At 38.7% G+C, this 27,757-nt stretch overlaps 1 protein-coding gene across 4 annotated transcripts in view; it reads right to left on the bottom strand.

The window, feature by feature from the left end:
* Positions 1–1,838: 1,838 nt before the first annotated feature.
* The window catches only part of pde4c (phosphodiesterase 4C), a 287,821-nt gene continuing 261,902 nt past the window's right edge, over positions 1,839–27,757 (bottom strand). For all 4 annotated transcript variants that reach the window (XM_004910983.2, XM_002934798.5, XM_004910985.3 and 1 more), the window contains 13 exons: positions 27,023–27,059; positions 25,336–25,409; positions 24,096–24,145; positions 20,254–20,366; positions 19,265–19,358; positions 18,253–18,425; positions 16,705–16,803; positions 14,871–15,035; positions 11,202–11,301; positions 10,393–10,547; positions 10,080–10,202; positions 6,614–6,796; positions 1,839–6,163 (listed from right to left, as the gene is read on the bottom strand). In XM_004910983.2, the coding sequence (XP_004911040.1) occupies positions 5,570–6,163; positions 6,614–6,796; positions 10,080–10,202; positions 10,393–10,547; positions 11,202–11,301; positions 14,871–15,035; positions 16,705–16,803; positions 18,253–18,425; positions 19,265–19,358; positions 20,254–20,366; positions 24,096–24,145; positions 25,336–25,409; positions 27,023–27,059 (1,960 nt within the window). In that variant the 3' untranslated portion in view covers positions 1,839–5,569. The remainder of the gene's footprint in view (positions 6,164–6,613; positions 6,797–10,079; positions 10,203–10,392; positions 10,548–11,201; positions 11,302–14,870; positions 15,036–16,704; positions 16,804–18,252; positions 18,426–19,264; positions 19,359–20,253; positions 20,367–24,095; positions 24,146–25,335; positions 25,410–27,022; positions 27,060–27,757) is intronic.

The raw sequence follows: 27,757 nt of genomic DNA, 5'->3' as shown, positions 1-27,757 counted from the left end.
CCTTTTTGACCACGCCCCAGGGTCGGACTGGGCCGGTGGGCCCCGGCAGCCTAGACCCGACCCTTGCTGGCGCTCCCCCTCCTGAACGCTCCTCCCCTGACGCGTCAAACTTATGCACTCGGGGGCGGACGTCAGGTGGGGGCCCTGTGAGGGGGGTTAAGGGGGCCCCTACGGGGTGGGGTGGTTAGAGGACGTGTGTGGCTGAGTGCACCTGCAGGGCACCTGGTGGGTCCTTCACACCCTGGTCCGATCCTGCCACGCCCATTTGTGCGACCACACCCCCTAAATACCACTACCATTTTACTACATTTGGCAGGTTATTAAAAGTTTGAACACATTTTTGGGGGTTTTGGGGTCGTTTTATGTGTTATTACAGTTTTGCTTATGCAGGTGAAATTGCCCTTTAAGCTGCAAGTCTCAGTTCCCCCAAGAGACCTGTTTAGCTTATTAGTTACAATTGTATCTCAGTGCAGGTGACGGTTGTTTAGTTTCTGGGCTCTCTGCCAAAAGCTACTTTTTAATTAAATTTGTATCTTTTTTAGAGTTCAGCGCAGGAGATCAAAGGGAAATGAGGGACTTTCCAGTATGAATCTGGGACTGCGGGCTGAGCAGTGAAAAGAGGGACTGTCCCACGAAAATCGGGACAGTTGGGAGGTGTGCAACTGAACATGCTCACTGCCTCTGCTCCAATTAAAATCAACCAGGCATGCACAGTAGGCACCTTTTTGAGGTCATCATAGTCAAAGAAATGAGTGCTCAGAAAGCAAAAGGGGTGGAGCTTCATGATAGACAAGGAAGTAACTAAAACCATAGCATTTCTGCTCCAGTATAAGGATGCTTATATTGCTTGCAAGCTATGACTTGGATGCTTATAGAATAAGTAATCCTTTTTGTTTAATTGAAATCACCCTGTACAGCCCCCAGTTGCTGTTCAGCTGCTTGTAATACAGAAACAAAATAATTCTGCATGCAGGGAAAATGGTATGTTATTCTGGGGGCTGTACAGGGTGATTTCAATTAAACAAAAAGGATTACTTATTCTATAAGCATCCAAGTCATAGCTTGCAAGCAATATAAGCATCCTTATACTGGAGCAGAAATGCTATCAGTAAAAATCATTCATTGCCATAATAATAATAATATGTGGCTAAGTTTTCATAATACCTGCAAGAGGAGGGGCATGAAATGTCTTTGGCTGTTTCAGTCTATAAAGATTTTAAAAATTGTTTTTCCCTTTCAACAAGACACTGAAAGAAAATGAACGCACCTAAATAAACCCAAAGCATTTCTTTCTGTGTAGGTCAGTAGTTTATTAAGGCCAATTATACAGCCATTTATATTATTAATGCCATTCAGAGGAAATGACTTGGCTCTTGAGGAGTGGGAGCTGTGCATCACACGTCTGATAATACAATGCAAACATTTTTTGTTCATATTCACAACAGAAAGCTATTATTTGCACAGCATCACAACTTACCATACCAATGGTGCCTCACCTCCTCAACTCAGTTTAACCTCATCTTTAATGACATGAGGTTCTTTAAGTGACCCAGTATGTTTCCAATTGCACTTTAAACCTGATTGCTCTGTTCATTTATTACCAAAGTAAACTGCTAAAAGTCCTTCAGTAAGATCCTGTTAGAACTGCCCCCACCCCCAGTAAATGCTAAAGTTGAATGATGCTGATGTCAATTGTGACCTCAAATGTTAAATGGTTCCAGCCGTGGGATAAACATTGGCTGTAGGAATGCTGTGGGCTCCTTGTAGGCACATGACAGGCATCTGATATTTCACTCTCCCATCTCTTACCCAAGTAAAGATTAATATTCAGTCACATGGCAAAAAGATAAAGTATTTTTATTAAGAAAAATAATAAAACAAACATGGTTTGTGGCATCTCCGCAAGAGACTGAGGCCTAGCTTTATCACAGCCTTCTAAAGTTATTGACTCCTTAGTTCTCACTTGAAAAGTTGAAACTTTAGCAGACTTTAATAAATGAGGGCCTTACACACATTAATGTACAATAATGGTTCACTATTGCAGTAATAATAAATGACATGGAGTTCATCTTCTAAAACCCATTTATTCACTTTCATTTTATAGGTTATTGCATACAGTCTGTGCTGAGCATTAACCTATAATGTACATGTGTGAACCCCTTCTTAGTGCAGTTAAGGCTAATGTCATATATCAATCTGCACCATCTGCCCTGCAGCATTGGCAGGCATGGCATCCATCTTTCAGTGCCCACAAGGGGAGATTTCAGCCCTATGATGCACAGTTGCATGTTTTCAGGCAGAAATCCACCACTTGTAAGTGAATGGCAGCACATGAGTGTTTCTTCCAATGTGACATTAGCCTACAGCTATGGAATTTAGGTGTTAGAGGCATCTTATTAGGTTATATAAAGCAGGTGCAAACACATTAACAGAGACCATAACACTTGTCTTTGTGTGAGACAAGGAAAGTGATAGTTTCCATGTAACAAGGTCTCTCAGCAGAAAGTCCCAGGGACCCCTACACACAGCAGCTACGGGATGTTTATAACAACCCAGGCCTCCTTTTACTCTGTGTGTAAAGTATCTGACTACTGCCATAGTAAAGATGCCCCCAACACCAGTGACCTAAAGCCAGCCCAATATTACTGCCAGAGTGGCATTATTCTACTGGTGTTGCTGAAAAGTGCAAGGTTATAATAATGCAGCATTTTGAGTGCTAATCACAGTAAGATCATATTGGAGACGTGTGCACAGAATTGTGGCTTTGTTCAAAAGTGAACTACAAATACACTAAAATAAAGTGAAACTTTAGCAGAATAAATTAAATGGAACTTTATTTTTTTAAAAGCTGAAGAAGTATTCCTACTTTTTAACCCAAAATTGTATGTCTTAGTGCTTTTTTTTTTCTTCAAAATCCTGCCATGGCTAAAAACACTGTAGCAGCTTACCCTTTATTCAGAAGGGAAATGAACCAATGAATGCATTTTGTTCTGCAATTGATATCTGGGTTCAGGAGTACTTTTTTTTTGTTATTGTATTTTTTGTATTGAATATTTCTTGGTGTATGCGGTCATATAAAAGGACCCATTGTCAGCCCAGTACAGTACAACTACGTACAGCTATTACATATTGCTGTATAGGTAGTTACGACACTGGTTGGTACCATCCAAACTTAGTGCTCATTTACAAAAGAGGTTAAGGGTTATGGCACATAAGAAGTCGGAGGGCACAAGTGCAAGAGCACTAAGGGGTGCCTTCTTTTGCTCCCTAACTTGCACGTGCAAATGATGTGCAAGTTAGGGGTGGCCTTTTTTGCACTTTGCACAATGCGTGGGCATTGTAAATATACCCATTATATTTATGGCAGACCTCCATAGAAATGTTGCAGCAGAAAAAGACCTGGATTACTACCCAGTACACTGCTTTGCATGTTTGTGTATCCTGGGCTATGGATCAAATCATGGGCTTCTCCCATTAGCTTTGTGTCATCTGGAATATCCCCAGCTACTTCAGCTGTCATTCCATTGTACTTCAAGCCTTAATTAACTATAATCCTTAATAAACAGGCCTACTTTGCAGTTTCTGTGGAAGAAAGTAATACAATATTATGCTCACTGTTTAATGCTATACCCATGTGCAAGGGTTACCTGCCTTAACAAGGACAGCAACAAATGCATTGAGACTTGACCGCTAAAGGAAGCTATAGGAGTTGAAAGGGAAAGCTCTGTATATGTTAATATACTCTATATACCTGAAAAATGAAATAGCTTTTATAAATGATACATATGACCTTCCCTTGTTTAAATAAAATATTTGTTCAGATGTATTCACTTTTATTTTGTTTTTTTTTCCAGGATTCTGAAGACTGTGTGACAGGTATTTAAAAATGTAAAACTGTCCAGTGTGCTCTGTGGGACATTTGGGTTAAAAAAGTATGAACACCTTCCAGTTGACTGCTACACATGAATCTGTCAGTACATACATACATACAATCATTCCACCATGCCCTGAGCTATTGAGAGCATTCCAGCTGCCTCACAAATGTGTTGCAAGCAAAGAAAACTCTAGTTCCTCTGCCTATTCAAGTGAGCTTTTAATCATGGAAAAATAAAAGGCATTTGCCCACGTGATGCAATATAAATGCAGGGGAGTCTGGACATCTGTGTGCTCTGTGTGCAAAAGCTCCAAGTATTCTCATAAAATATATATGTTAACATATTTTTATACACTGTTCACAAATATCAGACACCAAAGCTGTATAGGTGCAGCTGCATGGAAACCAAAACCATATTATCAGTGTTCTGGTCATTTCACTCTCATAGTGTCTATGCATGAATGCCCACTCGTGGTATATTTCATGAGTTACCTTATGTTTCTCAAATATCCAACTACCAAGAATAACAAGCAAATAATGCTTAAGCTTTGTATGCACACTTATGTGGTAAGAAGTAGCATCTGGCATCCATTAATATCATCTTCGTGTAAGTGGGGTATGGACTGTGACCCTACACTACCTGGTGCTGACAGAAAATGCAATATATATATGCTGGTTGTACCTAATGACCATGCTGTATCTCAAATTGGAAATGTAGACAGACTTGCCTATTTTAAGATGCACTAAAAAACTGCCAGGCCAGCCACAAGCACAATTTGAGCTACAGTAACAATGCCTTCCACTTAATTTAGTTGGTTCTGCACCCAATTAGCAATAGCACCATTCCTGCAGTCAGATTACAGGGGCCCAAGGCAGAGTGGTTAGAGTGAAGACCCTAAACTAATGGAGGTGATATTCAGCCAGTAATTCTGGAGTGCAGCAGGGTAAATATTCCATTGTTAAGAATGGTTAAAAGCAATGCAATAATATGCAGTTTTACCAAATCCCAAAGAAAGTTAGCCTCTCTCAACCTTTTAATATCATGCAATGGGTACTAAAGCTGGCACTGAGATAAAACAGATAACTTTCTGGGTTCTGCAGAAGGTCACCATTCCCTAGGACAAGTTTCTGTCTCCTGGGAGTGCAGAGATGGCTGCATGGGTAAATAAGTGTCAGAAGGCTGCAGTTAAATAATCTTGATCAATAACATATTATGAGATAAAGACAAGAAACCTTGCGTTTTTTAGAAGGGACTGTGAATAGAAATATACACACCCTGACCTGAGAGGTAATAAATGGCAAAGGAAATCAGCTACAATCACACAATTTGTAAAACTTGATGAAGGTATCTGGCATCCAGTTTTCAACAGAATATTTAGTGTCACCCGCATTGGTGCATTAGAACCTTGGAGACTTTTGTACCACACAGAGAGCACAAAATGAATCCTGATTATGGAGTCTTTTTGGCACAAAAAGTTCCACCTTGCCAGAATGCTCTAATCAAAACCTACTGAAAATCACCATCCTCTTCCCATGCATCACTGAACAACAGGCGACCTTGTTCACACTTTTTGTTTTGTAACTTTTTCTTTTTCTTAAAAAAAAAGTCCAACCTTTCTCCCCGAAAAATAAAATAAAATGTAAAGTGTGCGTGACTAAGTAAAAATAAAATATAAACGGAGTGACCATTTGGCATTACGTTCCTAACGGAAGATATGTGATGTTTCCTTCTTGGTCCAAACAGATTTCTGCTTGCCCAGTACCCTCCTGCCTGGCTGAGTTTGCAGGGGTAGCATGGCTGCTGGACACTTCTTTTTGTTGTATCGTCCTTTCCCCAGCAAGTTTCAGATTATCAAAGTTTAAGATTTTTTTCTGCTTGGTAAGAGTGCTCTTCGGTGGGATCTCCAAGTGATCCAGCTTGCTAGAAACAGTCATGCACAAATCAACTGGTGATGACTGCTCAGCCTCATCACTCGCCTGGGCAGAATCATCTGTGGCATGTATTTTGGAGTCACTGTTTTCCTCATCTATAGGGCTTTCAGTGTCCTCCTGTTCTGTATCTGACTCCCCTTCCTCCTCCAGGGTTAACTCAAACTGGAATTTGTCCCCTGCCGCATTACCTCTGTCTGGGTCCTGCTCTTCAGGCGGAGGCGATGGGCTTTGGGGAATCATGCTTTGATACCACTCACGATTATCCTCCAGTGTATCTAAAATCTCTTGAGCATCAGGGTGTACAAGGTCTGCCCAGGTCTCCCACAGGGGATGCACAATGTAGTCAATAAAACCCACCTAAAATTAAAAAGAACATACAAATTAATCATTAGAAAATAAATTCATGAATAATAAAGGTTCAACTGAAACAAAACATCTTGGGGTTTCTATTAAAGATAATGGAACAAGCATTTACTAGAGATACTAAGCAAACTTGAGTCTGTGAGTAACTAACCTACAAAGAGGAACAGACCTAATCCTACACCATTTCTAAAGCAGGGTTTCTATACAGCAATTGGTGGAGTTATTATTCATTATTAAAATTAAAAGGTTGTGAAGTTACAAAGAAGCCCTCAAGCAAAAGTAATAAAGGATGTCAGAATATAATTAAAACATGTAAGCCTGATATATGTGTGAATTAAACCACAGGACCTCTGGTTTTAGCAGGAAGTGTGTTTTGTATCTGCTGTCACATACTGTGGATTTGTTGACGCACAGACCTATAGTTTCCTCCCCTGTGAAACGCACCTGGGATTTTTCAACAGAAGCATTGTGCTTGTCACACATGGGGCTGATCTCCATTCCCTTTTCCCTTTCCCGATCTCCCTGGTGGAAGAATTCCACAATGATCCGATCTGTCCACTGGCGATAGATCTCCAGGGGTTTGGTGGGATTGCTAAGGTCTGCACAATGCACCATATTCTGTAAGACCTGAAGAAAAAGGAGTATAGATCATGGACAAGTTCTTGAGACAATGTTTGTTGCACACTGATATGATTAAAATAAAAATAGTTTGTAATGTAGATACATCAAACTAGGTAACATACTGCAATATACTAAATGCTGTGCTAATAGCCTACACACATCTAGCACATAAATTATTCACCATAACAGAACAAGAACACAAGTTAAAGGTAAGATGCATTTATTGCACATCCTAGGCTTCTTAAAAAAATAACATACAACACTAGCTCAGGTGTCCAAAAAAAGCAAAATGCAAAGAAAAATAGGTACTGCTACTGTGTTACCAGAGCATAGTACCCCCTGATGAGAAATTATATCATGCAGGTTCCCTTCATCCATTACCAATAAGATACCAGGTAAGAGCAGACTTTTAGCAAAGGTGGTCTCAGCTCCTCTGGCTGAAGTTCTTCAGACTGTAGAGCTTCAGCAAACTGTAAGGGCTATGGTTGTCAACTTTTTTGGTAAAAGATACCAGTCTTCCTTTATTTTTATCTTTCCTCCTATTAATAACATTTGCATTATTCTACCACTGAGCTATTGAAGGGATTTCCAGTTGTAACTGTCTCAGACAGGCTTATTACTGTGCCCTGTTTGCCTATTAAAGGAGAAGGAAAGGCAAAGTCACTTGGGGGTGCCAAAATGTTAGGCACCCCCAAGTGACTTGAATCGCTTACCTTGTACCCTGGGCTGGTGCCCCTGTTCAGAGAGAACAGCACCAGCCCGGGGTAGCTGCAGCACTTCCTCCTTCCTGTAGCACTCACTTGCGCAGTAGGGTGAAAAGCCGGACTTAAACAGAGAAGTCGGCTTTTCACTCTACTGCGCATGCGCCTATTGTGTTAGTCGCAGCTAAACGAAGCTGGAAGGAGGAAGCGCTCGCTTGCAGGTACCCCGGGCTGGTGCTGTTTTTTCCTAACAGGGGCACCAACCCGGGGTATGAGATAAGCGATTAAAGTCACTTGAGGGTACTTAACATTTTAGCACCCCCAAGTGACTTAGCCTTTCCTTCTCCTTTAAGTAGCAGACTGGGATAAACTACAAACAGCAAGACATCTCCTAGCAATGACTTTAGCTGAGGTATGAAAACAAAAACACATCTAACCTTAGCCAATGCAGCCCTGCAATATGCATGTAGTAGACAGGGCAAATTCAGATAAAAATACACGTGTAAGGGGTAGGGTTGACAATTTTTTAGGAGAAAATTGAGAGAATAAAGGATATTACACCAGGGAAGTGTCAAGAATGGCCTGTGCATGTGGGGTGGAATTCGGTATAATGGCAGTAATGCTTGACTCTGCTCTGACATACACCTGCAGTAAACTCACCCCCTTTTTAACACAATTATATATATATATGTGTATAACGTTGCTTAGAAAAAGTATAATACAGTCACATTTATTTGAACATGAAACAGATGCAGAATTGACTACTGAACTTTGATTATTGAAGAAAGATGCCAGAAAACACCAGAATGGCTCACTTTCACTCTGTGTGTAGTACCAGGCATGAATGGCAACACATATATGGTGGATTCTGGACACAAAATGCACATGTGTGCAATTCTGGATTATCCCCACCTCTGAATTATTACACTGCTAATAGTAGACCTTTAGCTCAAGAGTCCACAAACCAAGGGATAACTAAATCTAGGAAGGGCACAGAAATTGCATAGATGATTACACAAACTGTGCTAATATCTAAGAAACCACTTATGTTCACTGAGGATCACACTGGATAAGCTTATACCAATGAATTTTGGATTTAGATCCTCTTTAATCATTTTAAGTAATTTTTTATCTTTTACTTTTCCGTTTGTGAGTGAGGTTAAGCAATGATGCTGGAAAATCAGACATTGCTCAGAATTAGAGTTATAACACACATGAAGATTAGTTAGCTGTGATGAATCTGCTCTGCTGCAAGCGTTTTATCTCCAAAAAATGGTTTTCCACTGGCAATCATGTAAATCGCTGGTGGGAAAACATACATATTGCTTCAGTTTTCCGGATTAGTTTCTTCACAAGGCAGTTTTGGGCTAATCTGGAAATCCAAAGAGAAATGCGTATGTTTTCCTGCAGGCAATTTACGTTATTGTTGATGAGAAATTATGTGCAGGAGATAAGTGGCCAGTGGTAACAGATATGTCATGGGCTACAAATCTCCACGAGTCCAATTACCCCTAGGGCAGTGGCACATGGGAGATTAGTCGCTCGCGAAAAATCTTTGCTATTGCTGGCGACTAATCTTTTCGAAATGCCATCCCACTGACAAGAATGTAAATCGTTGGTGGGATGGCATATGTGTGGCTTTGATTTTCCAAAGTTGCCCAAAGTTTCCGTGTGAGGCAAATTTGGGCAACCAAAGTGATGCATTCATATCATCCCACCTGCAATTTACATTCTTGCCGGTGGGATGGCATGTCGGCGAGAATAGTGATCACAGGCAACCAATATCCTCGTGTGCCATCACCCTTAGGGTTCCAGTTCATCCCACAGGCATTCAGTTAGTTTGAGGTCAGAAAACACAAAATTTTGTATTCATTCCAACCTGAACACACACTTTTTAAAAATGCACACCTGGGCTTAAAATGTGCCAACAACTTTTTTTGAGCACATATAATAAATAAATATTGTACTGGCTGCCATGGAAATAGCACTTTTGTGATATACTTTGCTTGATGCCCAAGCCTTCTAGCATATGTGAGCAACGCGACTACAACTTACAGGGAACATATCAACAATTATTGCTGTGCCAATAAGGCCTCTGTACCGGTAAAGCTGAACCATACAAGACATTTTTACAAGTTTCACACTAACTTAGACACATAATTATAGATCACACCCTCTCTTTGTAGAGTAGCTGACCATTAATTTTAACTTTAGAAAAGGCAAAAGAGATATATACTTTGGATCAATGTTCACAGGAAGTTGTTAGTATAAATAACTCCAGTCCAGTTAGCCATAGCAACAAACCAATCAACTACCATTGGTAAGCTGTAGTAAGCTTAAAGCTAGACATGTACCTAAAGAACCATTCCTTTAGGTCACCAAATGAGTGGATTATTAGCCATACTAAAGGGCATATGGAGACTTATCATTGGAGAGGACCCCCCCAAACAAAATTTTTAAACCCATCTGATTAATTGCCAGATATTAGTTGGACAGGCAGCAGGAGGGCCCAATACACAGGCCAGTTGGCAGCCGAGCTGGGTTTGAGAGGCCCATTTTGTGGAGTACCCACCCTTGAATATCCTCACCTGTATGCGATCAGAGTAATTATCTAGCAACAGGACTCCCAGGCTAGTCACCTTCTTAGTTTCCACCATGGTTTTAAGATCTGCTAAGAGGTTCATGTGTTTGGACATATCTGTAGCCAGTACCTGACAAAAGTATAGAAAAGGGTAAAAAAAAGTTGTATTTTATAGTCTCAATGGTATTGTTCAAAACAAAGCACCTTTAAAAAATGTGGTAATTTTCAAACTCAGTTAAATGTGAAAACTGTGCCAATGGCAATATTTAGAATTTTGGGTTTTCACCAGAACATAGCACCATATAGCAATATGCGCTTACCATGTCAATAACCATTTTTCTCAGTGTTTGGCGCTGTTTCTTGGTTAGGTTCTGAAAGATATCACAGTTTTCTTCCTGAAGCAGTTTAAAACCTACTGCAAGGTGGTGATTTTCTAAGACAGAAGCATCGTTGTACATCAATGCCAGCTCTGAATCTGCAGAATAAAAACGATAAATGTTGACATGAGGCTTTGTATGCTTGTACATACTAGTCACATGTATCACAGCTTAGAGCTACCAGAGCATTTAAAATTGCTAATAAATCAGTCCACATATAGTGGACTACACAACACTACACAAAATCTTTAATATTATTAATGATCGTTTTGGCAGAAGCGTTGGAAAGATATACCATATAAAAAATAACATAAAAATCTGAACTATAATAAACGCAGGCCAAAAATCAGTGCCTACACTGGCATCAGCCTTTCCCTAAACCCAGAGCCACTGTGCTGGCCAAGGTGCAGAAACATGGAGTGTATTGTGGTGCCAAAATCCATACTAGCATGTCTTGGTACCCAAATCTGCTTCATGTGCCAGCACCTGGGCCAACAGCATGCTTCTGGGTGCAGACACAGGGAAATGCTGATGCAAGTGTGAGGACTGATTCCTGGCCTGCATATGTGGTTTTCCTATCTTATTAGAACACTGAGACAGATTCTAATTCATCATAAGTGCTGTGCTAGGGGCTATTAAGGAGCCTCAAAAACATGTAGAAAAACTCTTAAGCATAAGAATGTAGAATAGGCTATTGCTATAACTAATGATACAAATACATATACAACAAGATTAAGATTAAGCTTACTTACTGGTATTAATTAAGAACTGATTAGACACTCCTGGGTGATCTACATCATGAATTGCACTTGCAAAAATGGCAGCCATTATTTCCAAGTCTGTGAATACAGCCTGTACATTGAAAAAAAATGTTAGACTGGTGTTAAATTGAGAAACAAACACATATATGCACATATAGGCCTCCATGCAAAAATGTCTTTGGACAGGCCTGCCGTGCACTGTACCCCTACCTAACCACTTCCCCTCCACCCACTTCCCCCTCCACTTTTGTTCCTTGCCCCAGCCACTTGCTCTCAGGTGGACCAAGGTGTTCCCTCTTTGCCCCAGGGCCCCCCCCCCATTTTTATCACACAAATAAGTAAACTAAGTAGTTCAGTAGGTCTGCTGTTTGTAAATCAAATATTTGCTTTCATTTTCTAACCTGCAACACACTAATCAATACTATTGGCAATTGCACTCATGTGTAGCACTCATGTAAGTCAATGAGTCTTGCTGAGTTCAGTTATTATACAGTAAATATACAATAAGTATAAGAATTGTACCTGCACTGTTTTAACGCTTTTTAATAGGCTATAGATGAGACTTCTCATAGCTCAGCTTTCACATATATATCAAATATATGTGTGTGTGTATATATATACAGTGGTGTGAAAAACTATTTGCCCCCTTCCTGATTTCTTATTCTTTTGCATGTTTGTCACACAAAATGTTTCTGATCATCAAACACATTTAACAATTAGTCAAAGATAACACAAGTAAACACAAAATGCAGTTTTTAAATGAGGGTTTTTATTATTTAGGGAGAAAAAAAATCCAAACCTACCTGGCCCTGTGTGAAAAAGTAATTGCCCCCTGAACCTAATAACTGGTTGGGCCACCCTTAGCAGCAATAACTGCAATCAAGCGTTTGCGATAACTTGCAACGAGTCTTTTACAGCGCTGTGGAGGAATTTTGGCCCACTCATCTTTGCAGAATTGTTGTAATTCAGCTTTATTTGAGGGTTTTCTAGCATGAACCGCCTTTTTAAGGTCATGCCACAACATCTCAATAGGATTCAGGTCAGGACTTTGACTAGGCCACTCCAAAGTCTTCATTTTGTTTTTCTTCAGCCATTCAGAGGTGGATTTGCTGGTGTGTTTTGGGTCATTGTCCTGCTGCAGCACCCAAGATCGCTTCAGCTTGAGTTGACGAACAGATGGCCGGAAATTCTCCTTCAGGATTTTTTGGTAGACAGTAGAATTCATGGTTCCATCTATCACAGCAAGCCTTCCAGGTCCTGAAGCAGCAAAACAACCCCAGACCATCACACTACCACCACCATATTTTACTGTTGGTATGATGTTCTTTTTCTGAAATGCTGTGTTACTTTTACGCCAGATGTAACGGGACACGCACCTTCCAAAAAGTTCAACTTTTGTCTCGTCGGTCCACAAGGTATTTTCCCAAAAGTCTTGGCAATCATTGAGATGTTTTTTAGCAAAATTGAGACGAGCCATAATGTTCTTTTTTCTTAAAAGTGCTTTGCGCCTTGGAAATCTGCCATGCAGGCCGTTTTTGCCCAGTCTCTTTCTTATGGTGGAGTCGTGAACACTGACCTTAATTGAGGCAAGTGAGGCCTGCAGTTCTTTAGATGTTGTCCTGGGGTCTTTTGTGGCCTCTCGGATGAGTTGTCTCTGCGCTCTTGGGGTAATTTTGGTCGGCCGGCCACTCCTGGGAAGGTTCACCACTGTTCCATGTTTTTGCCATTTGTGGATAATGGCTCTCAATGTGGTTCGCTGGAGTCCCAAAGCTTTAGAAATGGCTTTATAACCTTTACCAGACTGATAGATCTCAATTACTTTTGTTCTCATTTGTTCCTGAATTTCTTTGGATCTTGGCATGATGTCTAGCTTTTGAGGTGCTTTTGGTCTACTTCTCTGTGTCAGGTAGCTCCTATTTAAGTGATTTCTTGATTGAAACAGGTGTGGCAGTAATCAGGCCTGGGGGTGACTACAGAAATTGATATTGAAATTGAAAATTGAAATTGATAAACCACAGTTAAGTTATTTTTTAACAAGGGGGGCAATCACTTTTTCACACAGGGCCATGTAGATTTGGAGTTTTTTTTCTCCCTTAATAACGTAAACCTTCATTTAAAAACTGCATTTTGTGTTCAATTATGTTATCTTTGACTAATAGTTAACGGTTTTTGATGAGCAGAAACATTTAAGTGTGACAAACATGCAAAAGAATAAGAAATCAGAAAGGGGGCAAATAGTTTTTCACACCACTGTATATATATGTACAGAAACAAATAGAGCACACCCTAAAAAAGTTCAAACGCCCAGGGTGCTGGCAGGAAAAACTATTAATACAAACCAGTTTGTCCCTGAGGAAGAGCACAGTTGGTGCTCGAAACATTGGACCTTTTTTCTTAAATAAATGTGTGATTTTTTGCAAAAGTCCCTGTGTGTGCGGCTTGCTGTCTGTATATATATACATATATATATATATATATATATATATATATATAAACAAATATATGCACATAATTAGGACCCTGGGCAGAATACTATACGGCCATAGCATTGGATATATTGGATCTAAAGGTGGCCATACACGTAGCAATAACAATCTTTCGTGTGACCATTGGTATCGTACGATAATATCGGTGTGTGTATGTGTGTATGTATACATACCGTATATAATTTCTCTTGTTAAAAATGTGTTGCCTGCAGTGTAGAACATTACATTACATTTTTGATGCAATTATCAACACTTTTTGGGGGTTTTGTAATAAAAGGGGCTAAGTTTGCCCAGGAACAATAACCCATAGCAACCAGTTATCAGAAAGCATTTACTGGTTATCTGTTTAATAGCAAATATCTTATTGGCCGCTGTACTTCTACTGGTCAAACTTAGTGCCTTTTACTACATATGGGGGTTTATGCTTCAAATGTATGATTTAAGTTATTTGAACAATACTGTATGTAAATAGAATGAGACTCCAAGACAAATCTCCATGTTCGCGGGCGACTAATCTCCCCAAGTTGCCTTCACCTGCCATCCCACCAGCGACAATGTAAGTCGCCGGTGGGATGGCACACGTGGAGGCGCGATTTCGGGAAATCGCCGAAAAAGACTAGCGAGGCTTTCGTGTGCCATCCCACCGGCGACTTACATTGTCGCCGGTGGGATGGCAGGTGAAGGCAACTCGGGGAGATTAGTCGCCCGCGAACAGGGAGTTTTGTCGCGGGCGACTAATCTCCCCGTGTGCCAGAGCCCTAATAAGACATTTGAACTCACTGTTTTATTTAGTTTTTAGTAATTTGAGGTTTTGGATGGGCTTGCATTAGTATGATAAATGTAAGGGGTCAAGTACAACCCTGGTGGGCACAAGAGCACCTAGGGACCCAAGATTGTGCGCTCCTAAGTGCTCATTCTAGAAGCACCTGTACCCCCCATTGTGCTCAGTGCAGAAAGCAGCTTCCTACCTTCTGTATCAGAATAAAATGGAGAACAGAGGCCCATGGCCATTTTCAGAAGGCCAAATCCAGCAAGCAAAGTGCAAAAATGGCTGATTATGGCCTTTTTTTGCACTTTGCATTCAGCTTCGCATATGAAGCCTGTAGTCTGCCAGTATGAAAAAATGTTCCTGAGTTCCTGTTTGCTAGGTGCGTGTATGTAAAGCTGCACTTACCTCAAGAGCAGGGGTGGAGAGCAGGACATGGGTAGATTGTGCTACATCTGCGGCATGAATGTTGTTATGATAAGCCACATCAGAGTGGTAGTGATCCTCCAGAGTCATCATGTATGTAATAAATGTGTCCACAGGAATGTGGAAAGTTTTTAGGAGATCTCTTTCCTGGTAAGAAAAGACACAAGTATTTACTAGGATCTAGACACCAAATGCTGGCCTTGAAATGTATTTTATTATCATTATTACAGCAAGCTGAACAGTGAGAAGTCAGTGTTTGCATAAAACAAAAAAAATCTCAATACAAAGAGTCCAAACACCATACAATGATGGTAAACATCTAGTTTAGCTGAGGAAAAGATATAGGACCTATGACAAGTCTCTTGGACATTAAAGCAGATGTAACATCATCATACAAAGTTTAGACATTCTATTGCAATCCCTAAAAATGTATTTTATTTATTTTGTAATATTTTATATTACATTATATTTTTGTAATAAATTTTGATCACTTTAGATCCCTAAAAGATTTGTTGATAACAGAAAAAGATCATAAGAAAAAAAAGCAGAGAATAACATTTCACATAGAACAATATTTTTGACAGGCTACCTTATAAATAAATATATAAACATGCACTCCAGAGGGCTAAGTGTATGGGAATGGGTATGTAGCTCCCTCTTGGGGGCATGTATCTCCATGTAACTACAGAAACTGATACACATTCCATTCAGCTAATTCTTATGAGGGTGTGTTTCTAGTTACTGGTGAATGAACATCTGGCTACTGTTAAAGCTGAGTTTGCAGGCCTTATTTTAGAGTCTTGTCTTTCAACACAAATATGGGTTGGTGTGCCCTAACATCAAAGAAGTCTGCCTTTTACAGCCACTTGGCTATTATAGACCAGAATCCCTTCAATGTTATGGAGGCCCAAACTATTAGGAATAATGAGTGGTATTCTTTTGTAGTGTGGGGATAGAGGACTAACTGATTAACAGGATGTAGCAGGATAGCAGTAAAGTAGCATCTCTTTCAAATTTTATAAATATTCTCCTTAAAAGTAAGCCAGGTGGGACTTTTGGGGGCATTCTCATAAACCTTGTATGATTATGATGTCCCAGTATACTGCTTTCCTTACATTTCCTGCATAGTGTTAATTTAAAGGCACCTCTTATATGACATTTAAGAGACCACAATAACATTCTGTTGAAACTGGAAAACCCTAGATAAATATAGTAAATGACAAGCATTTTCAACCTATAATTTTTTAAGGCAACAATTAGGCTAAAAGCAAGGATAAAGGAGTTGCTCAGTTGTTCTGCAATGTATGAGCATTTTAGAGAGCTAAAAGCTAACAACTGCTTATCACTGTTGCAATGAAAAGGTGATCAAACCCTTCAGCCACTTAGATTGGTTTTCTGTCTCTATTGTTGCACCACTAAGATTTTATAAAGGCAAACTGACACATTTGAGAAACTGCATGGGGAAAATTCGCTAGAGAATTTTCTAAGCGAATTTATATCGGAAAAATTTTGGTACAATATGCTTACATGGGCATACATATAAATATATAGAATATTTATTTATCTTGTGTCTTCTCCTTGTAGAATTCAGCCATATATAAAGAAAGTAAATAGTGCATTTAAAAAATGCTTCCCCAAGCCTGAATAAGATGCTCCTATGCTACCTATAACAAGCAACCTGTGAATATAACTATGTTAGCTGAAGAAAAATTGTTTGTGTTTTAATGTTGCTGCCCCTGTTCCGCCTGATTTTGATAATGAAGTAAAAACCAGCAGTAAAAATATACCAAAAGTAAATAATTGTAATTCTTCATACCTGGAATATTGAATACATGATAACTGTCAGAGGCCTGTTTCCAGAATATTCTGCTACCTTGAAAATATCCAGTCCCCACTTATTGATATTTTCTACTTCCTGTAATATAACACAGAATACAATTAGTGTCTAATTCTAAAATTATATCAGTATCTACAACTCATAATAAATTACAGAAAAGTTCTTAATAACTAACTACTCATTTTCATTCATATTTTCAGATATTGTCATATCCTTTAGTAAAATAAATTAAAAAAGTTTTTACTGTAACTTTTTATATCACACAGTGTTTTTAAACCAAAAATAAATGTAAGCATTTCATGAGGCGAAGTAGACGGACCAAATAATGCTTTTTGACATCCAGTTTTAGGGCTGTGGCACATGGGGAGACTAGTCGCCCACAACAAATCTCCATTGTCGCGGGCGACTAATCTCCCTGAAATATCATCCCACCATACCCGGCGCCGCGATTTCCCCGGAAATCCGCGTATGCCATCCCACCGGGTATGGTATTTCGGTGAGATTAGTCGCCTGCGAATAGTCTCCCCGTCTGCCACAGCCCTTATGGTTCTATGTTTATTGTTTTTAGGGCAATGACAGGAGCTTTGTCACCAACGGAAATGATCCTTTCTCATGGGCAATAAAGCACCCCAAAATATCTTTTGAATAGAGATCTTGTAAAACACGATGCACAGTCCACCATAATTGCAGGAATATGTCTTCTCCTACATTTTCCTGGGGGGACAAAGTGCCCTTCCTGTTTTCATTTTTTATATATATGATTCCACTAGTTCTGCTATAAAATATTCTGAAACATGACTGCACAAAATGGTAACATGTATATGGGACTTGAAATTACTTCCTCTCTGGTCATATTTCATGCCAAGATTTACAGGCATTTTCAGACCATACGGGCAAGCAATAGGCAGGCAATTAAATGTATTAAAATGCCAGTTAGTTTTGCAGCCATAGATTAACAATTAGCAGACATACCGCTCCTGCGTGCCATGCAAAGCCCACAGACAGCTTGCAGAAAAGAGCATGCTAACCACCACTAACATCTGCCACTTGGCATGCTTCTGCAAAAAAGCCTTTGGATCCAGTGCTGACCATGTTAGTGCAGGATCCAAGAGAGGGCAGAGGGAGGGAGAGAAGTACCGGACCAGCTATTACAATCACTGAATGGTCCCTAACAATTTGCCTCACCCCAATAATTCAGCCTTTACCTGACCCTTAAGCTGAATATTTTATAAAGGTATATAAACTGATGAAGCAAACTTTAAGTTATTATAATTATACTGTATATCTCACACAGCACAACATATAACAGAATATACTATTAAAATGTGCTCCATCTGTATATATGAATGATGTCTGCTATTTCCAAAAATGTACATTTGTATCTGCCAGTAGAAAAATGGTATTTAACTATACAGAGAAACCAAAATGTCCTTTGAAGATATAACCATCTTGGGCATATTTGTAATATTTGTGTCATCCTGATGATATATTTTTTTCCAATAATTTATGATGCTCACTGCTAATCACCTTTGCAAGGGGTACTTCCTGTTCAGTCTTTACTCCAAAGCGTGGGATACTGCAGTTGCTGAAACTAGAACTGTGTGTCAGCTTCTTGACACCACTAATTTGGGACATGGGACGCTTCTTCTTATCCTTCTCTTTTGAGACTGGGGTGGGAATTTCCACTTCATGTTGCTTGTCTAATGGATAGAGGGAAACAATATGGAGACATCTGAGATGTTTGTCCAAAGATTCTATTCTTTTTCAGCTAGGTCTGCTCTGCTACAATAGAATGGCATTTATCTTACATAATGTAAGAATTCTGGGGGGATTGCGTCATATTTATTTAAAAAAAAAACACTCCACTAAGATCAGTAGGGCATTATCTGTGGATAAACATTTTTATTACTAAATATAGCAAAAGATGGAATCACCATTCACTCCAAAATTCCTTTTTTTTTTTTTTTTTTTTAGGAAAGCACTTTCCATCAGGGCAACTTTTCAAATACCCCTTGTAAAATATCTCTTATAAATGCAGCATGTAAAATACAAAGTTGGACAAGTTGCACAATTTTATGTAAGCATGTCCCAGTTGTTATTACACAGTTTAATATTACGTTGGCAGTTATTATGGGGACATTCTCTGTCCAATGAGTCTCCTCTGAGAGGATGTACAGAACTAATGCCATCCCTGGCCTAAAAAATATTAATCAAGACACCATTCTGCTGCAAATAGCTTCCACTTCATTTATTTACAAAAAATGGCCTAGAGGATTCCAGTTCTGGGCAGATTAATATTTTTTCAGACTTGTCTGTAATAATAGCAACAACTTGAATATATTTTAAAAAACATCAGAGTGTCTCAATTCAAGAAGCGATGTGTGAGTGATTATACTACTTTGTAGTTTGTAACTCCAAATAGTGGTCACAGAAGCCTCAGTTATTTAAGATTTGAAATTGCAAGCATGGTATGTTGATACTCATGTATTATAATGCACACACATTCAGAGCATATTGTAGTGAAACCTAGGCAACTTACCTAGAAAAGTACTGGATATATATTCCGACACTTGGTTTCCTGAGCGGCTGGTTTCTGATAAGTGTGTCAGCTCTCTATTCAGCATCCTTTTGAACTGGAAACAAGAAATAAAAAGAACTTGCGATCAGTTGCATCAAAACCATTTGAGTACAGCAAACATACATCCCTTTTCTTGCCCCAAACAGTTCCACATGATCCCCTGACAATCAGCAGGATGAATGACACAAGTTTGTTGCAATTCACCAATAGCTGGAGGGACTTGGATTGAACATGCCTGATTTAGTGCAATTGTTTTGGTCAGGATTTGAGAGAACAAAACTGAAATGCCAGGGAATGTGAGAAACTAAACTGCAATCTTGACTTTAGCTCACAAAGAAAGGCCTTGGGTACACCTTGGTTTTCCAATGGAGTTCTGCAAATGATGTACACAATGCGTAAATGTGTTGGCACTATATAAATACAGATAGGGTTATATATTTATATATATATATATATATATAGCATGAAATAATCCATGGCCGGCACACCCTTAAAATTCAAAAAAAAATTTTTATTGAAAACTCATTGTTTAAAAACCAACGTTTCGGTCCTCGATAAAGGTCCTAATGAGGACCGGAACGTTGGTTTTTAAACAATGAGTTTTCAATAAAAATTTTTTTTTGAATTTTAAGGGTGTGCCGGCCATGGATTATTTCATGCTAAATACTCAGATTTTGGCTGTGCACCCCACAGAATACTAAAGCCTTGGAGTGCAGACACCATCAGGACTGATATATATATATATATATATATATAGTGGATCAAGGCAAATTAAAGACCCGTTGAATGGTTGCTAAGAATTAAATATGCTACAACATACCAAAAGTTAAGGTCAACTACACCTTTGAAAGAGTCTCTATTTGATGAATACTCTTTTCACTATTCAGTGATAGGAAAGGAAGTTTGCAAGCATTGTATAGTTAAATCCCTACTCTTAACAACATCCTCACCTTATTTGAGGCCATCTCAGAGACTGAGTGCCTGGTCTGCAGAGTCTCCAGTTGATCCAGACACCAGTCCAACTCTTCCAGAGTCTCGATGGCCAATTTTTGAACTGCATCCTCTATGTAAGAAAGAGGAAGAATCATTTAGACTGACACAACCTCCTTGCTTATTCTCTACTATTACTATTTGTACCTAATTATAAAAAAGAGTCCATTTTTAATAGTTGGTAATACCAATAACTTAGTTTAACACTGACACCCTGATTCAGTACAAGAAACTATACAGTATTAGTGTGTATAGAAAAGTGCATTCTGCTTCACTAACACAAAAAACTGTGAAAATATACATAGTTTTTAATATGTTTGAAGAAAATTTACATATATAGGGATTTCTGCACCTTGGGGTTGTTGTCCTAAAGGAGTTTGGAATACTAGCTGGCAATGAATACCCTTCTATTGTGAAGATGGATAGTTCTGTGGAGCAGAAAAAAGCCTAACCATTATACAATTACATTCCTTATTTAAAATCCTTTCTGAAAGGATGGTATGATCTTTTGCCTCAGTAACAACAAAATCCTGTTCAATTATGAGACAAGATTTGGGCATTAATGAAAATGAAAACAGTATTATTTTGATGCATGAAAAGAATACAATCAAAGCTGGAACACATTTGTGAAACAGAATCAGTCATCAGTTAGCAGCGCAAGCAAATGCTACATTCTGAATAGTCAGTGGCCAAAACAGCATTACTTCTGCATTATTACGAAGTACCTTTTGCATCTTTGGATTACAAAAAAGTCAAATAAATCAGGAAGATGGAAGCATTCAATAAAAATAAAAAGGATTCTAAAGCAGCAGGAGTCCATGTCAGCGAACGAAGGTAGCACATTGAAAGTAAATATTTGATAGAGGGAGCAGCCATTGTAGTGTTTCCATAGTGACAAAATTTAAAAAAGGGTTAATAACTAAAGACGGCTGATGTGCCTTAATGCCCTCTGCATTTTGTCCATGTGAAAAGGGCTGCAGCCGTTTCCGAAAAAGTAGAAAATGTCTATTCACACAATGATGATGGTATGTATATATAATTATATACATGAGTCTGCACTATCTATACTTGTGAATACAGATATCTCTTAGAAATCCTGGCCTGGCAAGCAAGGTCCTTCTGAATTTAAACAAATGTGCTATGTTGTGTGCGAGCATGGTGCCAAATATCCATCCCAGGTTTTGGCAATAGCATCCTCCACAGGAAAAGATAATAAGATAGTAAGGTGGGGAGGAAAGGATGGATGGAGGGAGACCAGGCCCAAAATCACCATAGCAACAAACCTGCAAACTCTCGCTTCCCTCCACTTTAACGCTTTGTAAGCTGCTTAGAATGATGCTGTGAACAGAAAGCGCTTTGAAGACCTCGTAATAACTGCACACAATGCATTTGTTTAAGAACAAGGCATTTGTTCCTTTCTATATTATTTACTCCATTAATGGGATGAATAGCAGTATTCATTGTGGACAAAAAAGGGATTGTTATAAAAAAGGTGCAATGTTTATTTGTATAGTTCCATGCAAATGTTTAGTTTCCTGTTTATAATTATACTTTTTGTGACCTGTTCTAAATGGGTACAGTGTACCATGCCCAGAGCTGTATTTTGGGACAGTGCTGCCCTAGAAAAAAGGTTTTTCTTATATAGGCACCCAAGTGCCATGCCCTAAAGCTGCCACCCTAGGCACAGGTCAATTCTGAGCATGCCCACCCTTAATTATATTCCTGAGAAGGATTATTATAACAACTTCTTTGCATTCTTGAAGAATGATTATTTGCTGTTCTGTGACTACATGGATTACTTATATATCATTGTGTAGTAAAGGGGGGCTTATAATAAGTGATGGACCACAAATAGGACCCCAAATAGTCTTGAAATGAATGCTGTATAAGAGGACAGACCCTTCTAACTGCTTATTTGTTATAGAAAAATGAAAATACTTGTGTGTAGTTGGTCAGGATGAGAAAATGCCTGTCACTTTAAATTATGGACACTGGTGTGAATACTCCAGTGAGACATTACTTTTAAGCATTTGGATGTGCGCTTAATAAATACTATCTTTCCTTTTTCCCCCTAAAACTGTGTCATCTGTTTCGTGACAGGTTTCCATCACATTAACCTAAGCCAGTGCACTGCGGTGAAAATATGTGTTAAAAAAATATGATATGTTGTTTATAGGGTGAGCTTCAGGAAGTAAAAAAATTGTGGGGCCTCCAGGGAGGGAGCAGTCCCCAGACACAAGCTCTGTGGTCTTATGAAAGGAATGTCTGACGTCAATAGTTTCCTATCCATTTGTCTGTGTGCAGTGGGGTCATTCTCATCTTTCTAAAGGAAGCAGAGAGCTTTATACGCACTAATACCCAAAAATCTATTTATAAATAGGACTGATTGTTACACTTAAACATAAGCTAGCTACATAATTGTCATGCTTTAAATATTCTCTTTTGCAAATTATCATTCTTTAGGATGTATACAAAAAACAACTAGGTTTGTGGGAAAGTGAAATTCTATGTGTATGAAAGACACAAAGGTTAAAGTGTACACAAAGTAAAGGAAGACACAGAAATGTATGTTTCTCATATATAAAACAGTTTGTTTAACTACATATAGGGTATATATTAGCTCTGCAGTTAAAATGATGAAACATTTGTAAATTAGTCTCAGCTATAAGAGCTGCTAGCTTCACAGACTAGTGCTTACAAAACTGTGTGGCTGGTCCCTCTAAAAGGGCCAAAAGAAGTGTCTTTGGGGCAGTGTCGGACTGGCCTACCAGGATCAGGGCCAGAACTAGGGGTAGGCAGAAGCACCTGCCTAGGGCACAACAGTGGGGGGGGGGGGGGGCGTCAGGCATGTACCTCTTCTTTCACCTGCCACTGGACCCTTTCCCCCTGCTGTGGCCCCGGTCACCCTGCCGCCATTTGCGCGTGCATGCGCCAGTTCATACTGACACCTCCCAGTGGGCCCAGGTGTCAGTGGGCCCTCTTGCTTCTAACTATTTAGCCTATTTCCTAGTCGTTCCCTATTTTTGTATGGGAACAATGAAGTTTGATGGATAGAAAAATAGAGTATAGCATATAGAAAAAAGAGACTAGGATAATAAAGAGTTTGAGGGAGGAGTGGAGGAGGAATTAAAGTTCTGAGAGTGGGCCCATGGACCGGGGTTTTCTGGTGGGCCCCTGACATCTCAGTCAGACAATGATTGGGGGCCAAACCTGCCAATTAGGGTGAAATTTGGTGCCAAGTATGTATTTACTGTCTTGAATATCCCAGGAACTATAGTAGGGTGACTGCTGCAAACAAGTTCTCAGATATTTACAAAATGATTTTTTTTTTTGAAAGGGGGCTGCAACAATTTGTGCAGTGTACATAGCAAAGCATGTTATTCTTTGTGCCAATACACTGACTGCTGCTTTTGTCAGGAGGGACTAAGCTGAACATCTATGTCAGGCCATTTTTCAAAGCAAGAAGGGTGAGATGTGATATTGTAAAATCAATCAAACATATTAAAGGTATTTGGGTTGTTTATATGCTGTTTATTGTTGGGGACAGATTTATCAAAATGTGAGTTTAGAACTTAATACATAAAAACTCACCCACATTCTATTCATTCCTATGGGATTTTTAGAAGTGTATTTATCAATAGGTGAAAGTTAGAATTCACCATTTTAAAAAATATGCCTCTAAAAATTCCCTAGGAATGAATAGAAAAAAGGGTGTGTTTTTCTGTAGTGAGCTCTTATGTCACACTTTAATAAATATGCCCCTTGGTGTAAATAATACAAAGTTCTTTAATTCAATTCTTACCAGACAGGTTTGGTTTACAGGCTGATGGCTGATTGCTGCCAGATGATCTCCTAGGTCACAAAAGAAGGATATTTTGTATTAAATTAGTAACTGTAACTAATCAGTACACAAATGAAATGTCTGTCACCAACTAGAGAGAGACGTCACAAAGCAGCCTATAGTTCAAGGGTTTTCATAGGGTATTTTGGAAGAACCACCAGGCAAATCCTACTGCACTTAATTCACACCCTTAAACAGAACTAAGTCTAAAAACTGTTTTACAATCAAGTCTTTACAATGCATTGGCTGGTGTTCACCCTCTTTGTCTCTCATTTGTTAGATGTTGATGTAAATCTAACACTGCATTATCTCAAACATTGAAGATACTTGAAGTAACTTGCTATGTTTTATTCACCTTGTAATCTGTGGCTTGCACGTCAAGGTTAAGCTCTTTGGGTTTCCTTAATGAAACATACAAATCTGCACCTTTATATGGATACAGCACTGCTTACATTGAGAAGCAGTTACATCACTTTGTATACTCCATAGACACTCTATAGACATATAGCTATGGGATGTCAATGTAGGGTGCAGGAGAACCCCGTACTTACCAAAGACATAAAGCAGTTGTGCCAGACAGGAGTGAAGTCTGCAACTTGTTCCAGATTTTAATCCGGCACAAGCTGCAGAGCACAGCAAAATCCCATGGGTATTCCATGATTGGGTCCTGAGGGACACAATTTTGCAGCCCTTAGGATACCAGCACTTGACCTTGTGGAATTAATAAATGATTAAAAAAGTGACACTCCTGACAAATCTTAACTGGCCATATTTTTATACAGTTTTGCTTGATCTGCAGCTTTTTAATTTGTTACTGCCTTTTGCCTGTACACAGAAAGTGATTTGGTTAGTAACATGAAAGATGAACAGGACAGGGCCTTAAGAGAAACATAAGTAACAAAGATAATAACAAAATTCACACAATAAATCTACTTTATAAAGTCAACCTCACGGCTGGTAGTATTTCAGTTTCACACAAACACACAAAAAAAGTGTCTATAGTATACCCAACTAAAGACCTATTATCACAACAAATCAAATGCTATTCAGTCTAAAACACAAAGGGTGACAGTGTACTATAAATCCACCAACTTCCCGTCACTATTCATCGCAATTTAATAGTGCTGATATTTGTTTTTTTATTATAATTATATATATAAAGAATATATGAATCCAGACATAAAATATCAAGATTACTTACTTGTTGGATACTCGATCCTGTAAGTGGGTGAGCATTGCAAAGTTGCTCCGCACAGTTCTTAGACTTGCCAGAACCTAAAGGAGAGAACAAATATGGGCAATTTTTTCTACATTTGTTTATGTTTCCCAAAATGGATTGCAGTTTGTGCCTTTTTATCTGCATTCTAGAATTTTTATTTTGGTCCCACTTTATATTGATTTACGCAATCCTAAAAAAAAGACAACCAGCCATTTCCATGAAGCAATGCTATATTCCAAAGCTGAACAAATTGTCCATGTCAAATGTAGGTTTCCCATCTCTAGTCCTTAAAGCTTTAGGCCTCATGAACACTGGCACTTTGGCTAATTGCTGCAACTCTCTCTCAATGTGCATTGCAATCAATAGGATTTATACACATTTTTCAGTGTAAAACCATAACATATGGTCATATTAAAATTCACTTGCAAGAGATTTGTATGCAAGTCTAAACAGTCATTCCCTGTGTGGGTCTGAGTTTAGTATTCACATATATTTATCTTTCATTTTGAAACATTTTGCTTCCCCCCACCCCCATTTTGTCACTGTATAAACACACTTATTCTTCTCAGCACCAGTTTTTTAATTGTATGATAACCATGCAACCATATCCTTTACCCAAGGCATGTTGGAAGGGAAAGTGTCTCTGTTCTTAATACAGGTATAGGATCCATTATCCAGAATGCTCGGGACCAAGGTTATTCTGGATAAGGGGTCTTTCCGTAATTTGGATCTCAAAACCTTAAGTCTACTAAAAAAATCAATAAAACATTAATTAAACCCAATAGGATTGTTTTGCATCCAATAAGGATTATTTATTTCTTAGTTGGGATCCATTACAAGGTACTGTTTTATTTCTACATAGAAAAAAGAAATCAGTTTTAAAATTCTGAATTATTTGCTTATAATGGAGTCTATGGGAGGCAGGCTTTCCGTAATTCGGAGCTTTCTGGATAACGGGTTTCCGGATAAGGGGTCCGATACCTGTAGTATCATAGTTAAAAGATATAGATGTAGTATTAAAATTGCAACTAAGCAGTTAACCCATACCTTACAAATCTGTTCTCTGATAAGAAATAGTCTGTAAGCTGACTGGCCAAACTGCAATGAAACCGTGATATGCCTATCTTCCCTTAGTCCTGTTTAAAACCATAATTTAGCAAGTGCAAAGTTCTGTATCATTTCTTAATGCACTTAGGTGCAATTATTATTTGTTGATGTAAATTTAAAAAAAATTGTGCTGAGCATTTAGTGGGTCTATGAGAATAAAGTTATGAATATGAATACAACATTTTCTGTGTACTGGTGATATAATCTTTGTACCCACACAAAGACTGGCTAGAGACCTATAACATGGAAGCAAATGTTTCTGAAAACACATGATTTAAAGTGTAGAGGCCACCATTTAAAGAGCAAACAGGTTAAAATGGCATGTACCAACCTGTGCCATATAGTAGTAGGCTGCATGTTGTTCCTCCATTATGGAAGCAGCAACTGAAATGATAGTGCTACATTTGCCTAACGAATGTTCTATGAATTCTGTGCAGCATTTACTATCTGCCTAATATAATAATGCCTATCTGTACAGAACAAATACCATATCAACAACGAAGCCTGGCTATGACCATTCTGTGGTGAAAAAGATGTTCAAGTATCTATCATAGTTACATACCTGTGCAAAGGGAGTTACTATCATGTCTTCTCCATGTCTGAAAGATAATGCAGGACAGGTAAATATAATGGTAGATAAACATATATATTTTTCTGAACATTTTTGTATTTTCTACAGTAAAATAAATAGGTTTTGTCACCAAAGTAACTTAATATATTGGCAAATATTATATTCATATAACAGTTGGCAATCTCCAGGCCTCAACTGGTGCACATAATTATATGCAAAATAAGATTATATGTGACAAATCATAAAAGTGTTTCTCTGGATCTCTATAGGAAGAACAACATTTACAATTCCACCCAACTGTCATTCAACACCAACTGCACCATGAATGATGTTGTCACAAAGGTCTTCTGAACATGACAAATCACAGGTTCTGCTAATCAGATTCCAATTAAAAATAGTGCTACGCTGTGGTTAATTTTTGTTATGATATTAGCTCTGTTCAGTTTGACACTTGTCCAGAACCATCTCCTATGTTGCTCCATCCTAAGGCTACATATGTGGTACATAAGAATCAGTTTATCTGTGCTTTCTGCTCATCTACTAGGTGCCTCTAATTCTTTTATAAGCAAAAACATTTTTGGGTGGAGGACCAATTTGAGGACAGTTTTAATCATTTCCACATTTTAAATGTATCACAGCTTAGCCATGGTTTTAGAACAATAGGTATGTGAACTGTTAATCAGAATGCTCGGGAACTGGGGTTTTTTCTGTAATTTAGATCACCAT

This window comes from Xenopus tropicalis, chromosome 1 (genome assembly GCF_000004195.4).
Source record: "Xenopus tropicalis strain Nigerian chromosome 1, UCB_Xtro_10.0, whole genome shotgun sequence".
NCBI lineage: Eukaryota > Metazoa > Chordata > Amphibia > Anura > Pipidae > Xenopus > Xenopus tropicalis.
The sequence above is the reverse complement of the archived record's forward strand: the minus strand, read 5'-3'. Positions and strand labels throughout refer to the sequence as shown.